Source organism: Cherax quadricarinatus, chromosome 50 (genome assembly GCF_038502225.1).
Source record: "Cherax quadricarinatus isolate ZL_2023a chromosome 50, ASM3850222v1, whole genome shotgun sequence".
Classification (NCBI taxonomy): Eukaryota; Metazoa; Arthropoda; class Malacostraca; order Decapoda; family Parastacidae; genus Cherax; species Cherax quadricarinatus.
The window spans coordinates 21,676,009-21,685,820 of NC_091341.1; the positions used below are offsets into that span (position 1 = coordinate 21,676,009).

The following is a 9,812-nucleotide window of genomic DNA, read 5'->3' on the forward strand; positions in this document are numbered from 1 at the left end:
TGGTAGACTATCCAAGAGGTCATCCTTGTTTTCTTGATTATTTTTTATCATTTATTACTCTCCTTAGTACCTTTCTGATAGCTGCCCAAAGTTCTACATCTTTATTGCACAACCAGAAGCACCTTGCTAGTTCGAGGTCATTTTTTGAGGCTGTATTTAGTCTAGTACAAGAGATATGGTGTTTGGAAGAGCATAGATTGCATGTGATTCTGGATTTCCTTCCAAGGATTTTTTTACATGTCCCACAGATATGCTGTGCTGACATCCTGTCTGTATCCTACTACACTGTATGCCACGGAAGAAAACTGATTTCCACTTTACCTTTCTCTTGCTGGTGCCAGTAATATGCAAGATGTATTTATACGAACTAAGTTTGCAGTATGTGGGTGGTGGGTGTAGGGTGGGTGGTGGGTGTAGGGTGGGTGGTGGTGTAGGGTGGGTGGTGGGTGTAGGGTGGTTGGTGGTGTCGGGTGGGTGGTGGGTGTAGGGTGGGTGGTGGGTGTAGGGTGGGTGGTGGGTGTTGGGTGGGTGGTTGTGTTGGGTGGGTGGTGGTGTAGGGTGGGTTGTGGGTGTTGGTTGGGTGGTGGTGAAGGGTGGGTGGTGGGTGTAGGGTGGGTGTGAGCCGGGCAGGACTTACCCACACTAAGTAAGTAAGTAAGTAAGTAAGTTTATTCAGGTAAACACAAATACAGTTACATAGAATTATCATACATAGCAGCATATGTGTAGGGAACCTAGGATAACCCAAAAAAGTCAGACAGTGACTTATTTCCATTGGGGTCCTTTATTTCCATTGCCACACTTCACTATTATTTTTATTATTATTATTATTATTATTATTTAAATTCCTTTTATGTAGTGCTGTACACTGTTTATCTCAAGGATATACACTGTATTCTTTCAAAATACACTTTTCACCGCGCTATACTGAGATCATTGTTTTATTATTTACACAGCAGCTAGGCCTACGCTAACTTTCCCCTACGCTTCTAAGGAAAAGATTATTTCCTGTTTAGTAGAGGTAACGGTTGTATGATCAATTTATGTATGCTGTGATTCCCTGCACCTCAATGCTACCACCACTCGTTTCATATCTTATGACTGTAGTAGTTACTTATCCGTTATTAACACTAACTCTAGTTGCTATAATACCTATCTAAGGAAGTGACAACAAGGGTAGCTACAGTCCTGCTTGTGTAATCTTGCCTGAGGGGAAGAAAAGAGGAAGGAGAGAGAGTAAGAGAGAGCGAGGGAAGGGACACAGGAGAGGGAGGAGACGCAGGCGTGGTAGCAGACTACAGCCATGGAGGAAGTGATGCTGTATGAGGAGCAGCAGACCTGTGCCTGCTGTGTGTGTCGTGTGGAGGCCTTGCAGCATTAGCAGTGTTACAAGTTGCAAGCGAACTTGACTGTTGTGACGTGTGTTGCAGCCCCCCGAGGCCACAACACAACATGTAGACTCTATAGCATTGAACCTCAATACATCTGCCACACTGACTATACCACTGCAATATTGTCTGAACTACCACTGCAACATCCAGATTTGATCACAAATAAACAGTCGAGGAAAATTTTGTGCGTAAGGTTTGAAAAAAAAAAAGCACCGGACACTTCTAAAAAATATTAACACCGTAATATTTTTTTTCGTAAATCAGTTCTGGAGCGCTGAAAGAAAAGTGTAAGATCAAGATAAACACACCATGACATTGGCTCTTAAGCTCTGGTGTTTAGGGGCGTGTTTGGCTCTCTCAGGTAAGTTCAGTTATGTTCTTGTGGTTAAGATTTCTCCTCTTGCTCGAGTGGGCAGCCAGACTTAACACAAAATTCTCTTTGTTCTACGATGGGATAAAAAAAAAGATGATCTGGCGTGATTTTAACTCTATTGTTTCTCACATTTAATTGACTTATTAAGTATTTTGCAACGGAAGAACTAGATAGGTTTTCTTAGTTTATAAGAGTCGTAAAGGCTATGGATCCCACTGGGAATATATCAGTGTTTGATTTTGTTGGGTTAAGGTTAAATCTGTATAATATACCATCTGACTGACTCAATGTTATGTTACTGACTGATTCAATGTTAAGTTATACTACTGACTCATTGTTATGTTATACAATTGACTCAGTGTTAGGCTATACTACTGACTCAATGTTATGTTATTGACTGACTCAATGTTATATTATTGACTGACTCAATGTTATATTACTGACTGACTCAATGTTATATTACTGACTGACTCAATGTTATATTACTGACTGACTCAATGTTATATTACTGACTGACTCAATGTTATGTTACTGACTGACTCAATGTTATATTACTGACTGACTCAATGTTATGTTACTGACTAACTCAATGTTATGTTACTGACTGACTCAATGTTATGTTACTGACTGACTCAATGTTATGTTACTGACTGACTCAATGTTATATTACTGACTGACTCAATGTTATGTTACTGACTGACTCAATGTTATGTTACTGACTCATCTCAGTTGCTCTTATGACTATTTCTGCAGTTTGTCCAAGTCCTGATTTTTTTTTCAGTCGTCCTTTATTATCTTCCTTTTCAGTTATATACCTTCCATAAACATTGACTTTTGGGAAACTAGTCCTTCTGATATTAAAATAAATAAGGAAAAATGCGAGTGTCAGGACAACTGTTCAGGGTCCCCGCGTGTTACTCTTGCCCGTCTTGATGTTTCATCATCGTCACTTTACTTCTCGTGTACCAGATTAACCCATCGTCAAACTTTTAACGTTGCCTGGGTTTACCAAGACCCAGCGCTGCCAGACGGGTTAAACTAGTTTCTTGAACTTGGTTTATATGTAGCTGAATAGTTTTTTGGTTTATAGACCCTAAGCTAGCATAACCTAAAATAATTATGTATGTTCATAAACTGATGCTAGGAGTTTAGTAAGAAAACTAACGCTATTGTAATATGTAGATAGACTGTTCAGGTATTATTTTATTCAGTGAACAGCGTCCTTGTCGCCCGCTGAGAGAATCTCCATTCTGTGAATCAGTGTACTGAGAATCACAGGTTTAATGTCTTTATTAGACACCCCATACCCATCCTGTGGGAGGGAAGTCAAAAGATTACAGAGGTACATAAAGGGTCTAGGGACTGTACCTCAACATTATGGAGGCACATAATGGGTCCAAGAACTGTATCTCAACATTACGGAGGCACATAATGGGTACAGGGACTGTACCTCCACATTATGGAGGCACATAGTGGGTCCAAGGACTGTACCTCCATATTACGGAGGCACATAATGGGTCCAAGGACTGTATCTCAACATTACGGAGGCACATAATGGGTCCAGGGACTGTACCTCCACATTACGGAGGCACATAATGGGTCCAAGGACTGTATCTCAACATTACGGAGGCACATAATGGGTCCAAGGACTGTATCTCAACATTACGGAGGCACATAATGGGTCCAGGGACTGTACCTCCACATTACGGAGGCACATAATGGGTCCAGGGACTGGTCTGCAAAGTTTTGATAGCTGAACAAGTTACGGTGGTAGTGAACTATTTACATGTTTATATCTGGTCACAGTCGTAATGAGGACCTGCTCGACTTCCATCAGCCTGTCAGTAAGGTTTAAAAGATTCATAACATAGGCCTCGCTATTTCAAAACCCATGCTTAACAGTTCGCAAACGGGTGAAATTATTTACAAACATTACCTCTCAGTCCACAGCAGGATTCGAATCTACAGACTCTGCATCAATGTATGTAATGGGGATCTGGCCGAGTAGCTTAAGTACTATACGCACTTTGTTGCAGAGTGAAGGTTCAAATTCTGCTGTGGACTGAGAGTTAATGTGTGTTCATAAACCCATGTTGATGCTCTTTTGATGAACTCCGTGTTCTACAATTTCCTATAAATCTCTGTGCAATAACCTAATCCAGTGCGTGTAAGAGATTGTGATATTTTTACAGCCGTCATACACTGACAGCTCTAAAAACAATCGCTATCTGGGTACAACGTAGGCTGTTTTAACTGTTAGGTAAAAGGACACATGTGGAATTAATGCGACATTTTTATTGTGCCAACGTTTCGCTCTCCAGGAGCTTTGTCAAACCACAATAAAGTATAGCATTAGTTGCACTTGTGTCTTTTACCTAACATATTGTCGGTAATTCTACCAACATTATTACAATTTTTCTTTCAAGTGTCTGTTATTAGCTATCCATGGTATTTTGTTTATCATTGTTAGTATATTGAAGTACAGGTATACTCCAGGATCCCTGGTCTCTTGTCTCAATGTCTTCATCAAGTGCCTCGTATCTTCTCCTTCCCCGTCCTCAGAAAGAGCTGAGAAAGGGAGGGAGGTGTGAGGAAGAATAGGGAGAGTGAGAGAGAGAGAGAGAGAGAGAGAGAGAGAGAGAGAGAGAGAGAGAGAGAGAGAGAGAGAGAGAGAGAGAGAGAGAGAGAGAGAGAGAGAGAGAGAGAGAGAGAGAGAGAGAGAGAAACATCAAGAGGAGCTATCACCTACACTAGGCAGGTGAGCGCGATATTCAAGGTGACTGTTGCATCCCCGAGTTAAAGAGGCCGTCTTACCCTTTCTCCCTCTTATACTCTGTTTTGATGTTGACCTTCCACGTCCTACACACACCATCATATATACTCCCACACCATATATACTCCTACACCATCATATATATATATATATATATATATATATATATATATATATATATATATATATATATATATATATATATATATATATATATTATATATATATATATATATATATATATATATATATATATATATATATATATATATATATATATATATATATATATATATATATATTTTCAACAAGTCGGTCGTCTCCCACCGAGGCAGGGTGACCCAAAAAAGAAAGAAAATCCCCAAAAAGAAAATACTTTCATCATCATTCAACACTTTCACCAAACTCACATATTATCACTGCTTTTGCACATGTGCTCAGAATACAACAGTTTAGAAGCATATACGTATAAAGATACACAACATATCCCTCCAAACTGCCAATATCCCAAACCACTCCTTTAAAGTGCAGGCATTGTACTTCCCATTTCCAGGACTCAAGTCCGACTATATGAAAATAACCGGTTTCCCTGAAACCCTTCACTAAATATTACCCTGCTCACACTCCAACAGATCGTCAGGTCCCAAGTATCATTCGTCTCCATTCACTCCTATCTAACACGCTCATGCACGCTTGCTGGAAGTCCAAGCCCCTCGCCCACAAAACCTCCTTTACCCCCTCTTTCCAACCCTTTCGAGGACGACCCCTACCCCTCTTTCCTTCCCCTATAGATTTATATGCTTTCCATGTCATTCTACTTTGATCCATTCTCTCTAAATGACCAAACCACCTCAACAACCCCTCTTCTGCCCTCTGACTAATGCTTTTATTAACTCCACACCTTCTCCTAATTTCCACACTCCGAATTTTCTGCATAATATTTACACCACATATTGCCCTTAGACAGGACATCTCCACTGCCTCCAACCGTCTCGCTGCTGCATTTACCACCCAAGCTTCACATCCATATAAGAGTGTTGGTACTACTATACTTTCATACATTCCTTTCTTTGCCTCCACAGATAACGTTTTTTGACTCCACATATACCTCAACGCACCACTCACCTTTTTTCCCTCATCAATTCTATGATTAACCTCATCCTTCATAAATCCATCCGCCGACACGTCAACTCCCAAGTATCTGAAAACATTCACTTCTTCCATACACCTCCTCCCCAATTTGATATCCAATTTTTCTTTATCTAAATCATTTGATACCCTCATCACCTTACTCTTTTCTATGTTCACTTTCAGCTTTCTACCTTTACACACATTCTCAAACTCATCCATTAACCTTTGCAATTTTTCTTTAGAATCTCCCATAAGCACAGTATCATCAGCAAAAAGTAACTGTGTCAATACCCATTTTGAATTTGATTCCCCATAATTTAATCCCACCCCTCTCCCGAACACCCTAGCATTTACTTCTTTTACAACCCCATCTATAAATATATTAAACAACCATGGTGACATTACACATCCCTGTCTAAGACCTACTTTTACCGGGAAGTATTCTCCCTCTCTTCTACACACCCTAACCTGAGCCTCACTATCCTCATAAAAGCTCTTTACAGCATTTAGTAACTTACCACCTATTCCATAAACTTGCAACATCTGCCACATTGCTCCTCTATCCACTCTATCATATGCCTTTTCTAAATCCATAAATGCAATAAAAACTTCCCTACCTTTATCTAAATACTGTTCACATATATGCTTCAATGTAAACACTTGATCTACACATCCCCTACCCACTCTGAAGCCTCCTTGATCATCCGCAATTCTACATTCTGTCTTACCTCTAATTCTTTCAATTATAACCCTACCGTATACTTTTCCTGGTATACTCAGTAAACTTATTCCTCTATAATTTTTACAATCTCTTTTGTCCCCTTTCCCTTTATATAAAGGGACTATACATGCTCTCCGCCAATCCCTAGGTACCTTCCCCTCTTTCATACATTTATTAAACAAAAGTACCAACCACTCCAACACTATATCCCCCCTGCTTTTAACATTTCTGTCATGATCCCATCAGTTCCAGCTGCTTTACCCCCTTTCATTCTACGTAATGCCTCACGTACCTCCACCACACTTACATTCTGCTCTTCTTCACTCCTAAAAGATGGTATACCTCCCTGGCCAGTGCATGAAATTACCGCCTCCCTTTCTTCCTCAACATTTAAAAGTTCCTCAAAATATTCTCGCCATCTACCTAATACCTCCCTCTCCCCATCTACTAACTCCCCTACTCTGTTTTTAACGGACAAATCCATACTTTCCCTAGGCTTTCTTAACTTGTTTAACTCACTCCAAATTTTTTTCTTATTTTCATTAAAATTTCTTGACAGTGCCTCTCCCACTCTTTCGTCTGCTCTCCTTATATATATAATATATATACGATATATATATAATATATATATATATATATATATATTATATATATATTATATATATATATAATGTTGCAGTTTAAAAACTGTAGTGTAAAGCACCCTTCTGGCAAGACAGTGATGGAGTGAATGATGGTGAAAGTTTTTCTTTTTCGGGCCACCCTGCCTTGGTGGGAATCGGCCGGTGTGATAATAAAATAAAAAAATATATTATATATATATTATATATATATATTATATATATATATATATATATATATATATATACCCTAACACCGTTATATATATTCCCACGCCATCAGAATGTTAATAAGAAATTATAAAAGATATATTTAATATGGTAGCGAGGTTGGGTGAGGGTGCCACGCACAGATCATGGTAGAACGTCCACACTTTCTCTGATTTAAATAACCTAAACATTTACCATTCATTAAAATTCCACATCTGTATGACCCCTACGAGCTAAGCGCTTTTCCATGAATAAATTAATTAACTCTGACCGTCCGTCTCTCTCTGCGTCTCCGTCAGAGTGCCTGAAGAACGAGCTGTCGTGTTACCAGTGTAACGTCAGCGATAACGTAGCTTGCAGTGACGAATATCTTCTACCATGCCCCAACAAGCAAGCTTATGACAGATGCGAGACCCGAGAGAGGAAGACAGGTAGGTCTGTTAGACAGTGATGGTCACTCCTTATGATATACACAGTTACTGTCACTCTAATTAGTGACGGTCCAGGGGAGTATATTTTGGGTGTACTAGGTAAGTGCTGCACACCCATCAAAGACGGTCAGTTCATCGTAATGGGTAACTAACATTTCTGTCCCTTATTATGAAATATTGTGGCAGTTTGTATGTTTATTTTTGAGTAATGCCAGAGTGGGAGGGGAGAGAGGTTGTACTCAAGTGGGACTTGCACTTGAGTTAATAAGGTTATCAAAGCTTATTCCATGGGTAACATTAATAATGGGTTGGGCGAATATTTTTTAGTGGGTTTGGATTTGACAAGAACCTGCCATGTATGGGTAGTCGACCTGCTGCAGTGTTCCTCCTTGTGTTCTTATGTCTGGCCGTCACCCCCATTTCACCGACATGTCCTTCCCCCAGACATGTCTCTTTTACCCTTGCTTGCCTCTCTTACATCTCTCTCATGTAAAAAATGAATTAAATCCTGATGAAACCTAATTATTACACTGTTACTGACGTTATTCACCTGAATTACAGGTGAATAACTATAGTAATCTGCTAGAATTAATATTACTCTGCTAGAATTAATATTACTTTCCTAGAATTAATATTACTCTGGTAGAATTAATATTACTCTGCTAGAATTAATATTACTCTGTTAGAATTAATATTAATCTTCTAGAATTAATATTACTCTGCAGTTTCCAAGTCTCAGTAACCTCCGTCACTTCTAAGTGGTCAGGGGTTCTTGCAGGCTTCCTTCTTATTATCCTATTCAGTTATTATACCTTGTATGAAGCAGTAAATCCATGTGGAGCATTCATCACAAGGTATGGAGCTCGGTTGGTAGTGCACTCAGCTCACATATTGACTCCGTGGTTCGGTATCCGGTACGGGTGGAAATATTGGGGAGTGTTTCATTAAGACACCTACTGTCCCTGTTCATCTTAGCAGTAAGTAGGTATCTGGGTGTTAGCCGACTGGTGTGGGTCGCATCTTGGGGCCAAAATTAACCAAAGTTGCCCAAAACGCACTACGTACCCAAGGGGTTTCTATACAGTAGGTCAGTGATGTCAGCTGTGGTCTGTATTATGTATTAGTAGAAATAAAGATGATTATTATTATTATTATTGTTATTAATCTGAGTGATTGTTTCAGCTGACGGTCGACGCTGGGTGGAGAAGGGCTGTGCTCTCTCACCCTGTCATCTGCGGCCTGAGGAAGAAGCGTCACTGGGTCTGCTCTGTGACTACTCTGCCCCGAGCTATGACTGTGTCTTCTGCTGCAAGGAGAGTGGTTGTAACAGCAGCGGCAGAGTCGCCGTCAGCCTGTTTATCTTGTCAGTGGTGGTGATGTTAGCATCACTGGCGCCTCTGCTCATGTCCCTGATAATGCTCCGCCATCCCTAGACTCTATAGCCTCTTCTCCAGGACGACTACCTTCTCGCCCTCCTCACAACTCCACCGACATGGCTTATTCTACCACTGCTTGACACTTCACTACCATTATCTCTACTGTAACCGATTTTGTATCTCTTGTTACCTGTTTCCTGTTAAATCATTAATCTGATATCATTTTAACCTGTTTTCTTACATCTACTGCCTTCCACCCTTTATGTTTCACATATTTTTTCCATTTCGTTTGTCCTTTCCCATCTCTAATCTTCACAGCAGCTTCCATCATCTCCATGTATAGCTTCTTATCACCCACCTTTCATCTTCCATCCCCCATATTCTCTATCAGTGCATTTTACAGCATAATATTCTCATCATGAGTTAGCTAGAAGCTTCGTAGAAAGAAAAAAAAACATATGTAGACTGTAAATATATTGTTTATTTCTCAGAATCTCCAGGAAATTCGAGTAATCTATCTATTTGATCCATGTTTTTGATACAACTTTACGTCTTAAAGATCTTTCATAGCATAGTTGTCGGTTCTTTAGTTTGTCAAGCCTGATATTTATTTTGTCCATCTCCTGTCAATATCTGAGGCGTCATCAGGGAGAAAATTTTTTTTAAATTAAATCCACTTAATATAAGAAAATAATTTAGTTATTAATAATACAAGTCGTGAAAAAAGCATTTTAATCCACCCTTTCTGAATTTTATTTTGATAAGAGAGGCATGAAAATCCAGACG

At 39.6% G+C, this 9,812-nt stretch overlaps 1 protein-coding gene across 1 annotated transcript; it reads left to right on the forward strand.

The window, feature by feature from the left end:
* The first annotated feature begins 1,232 nt into the window (after positions 1-1,232).
* LOC128695425 (uncharacterized) lies at positions 1,233-9,668 on the forward strand. The gene is made up of 3 exons (XM_053786019.2): positions 1,233-1,752; positions 7,519-7,650; positions 8,833-9,668. The coding sequence occupies exons 1-3, from the start codon at positions 1,701-1,703 to the stop codon at positions 9,081-9,083; spliced, it is 435 nt and encodes a 144-aa protein (XP_053641994.1). The 5' UTR covers positions 1,233-1,700; the 3' UTR covers positions 9,084-9,668.
* The last annotated feature ends 144 nt before the right edge of the window (positions 9,669-9,812 follow it).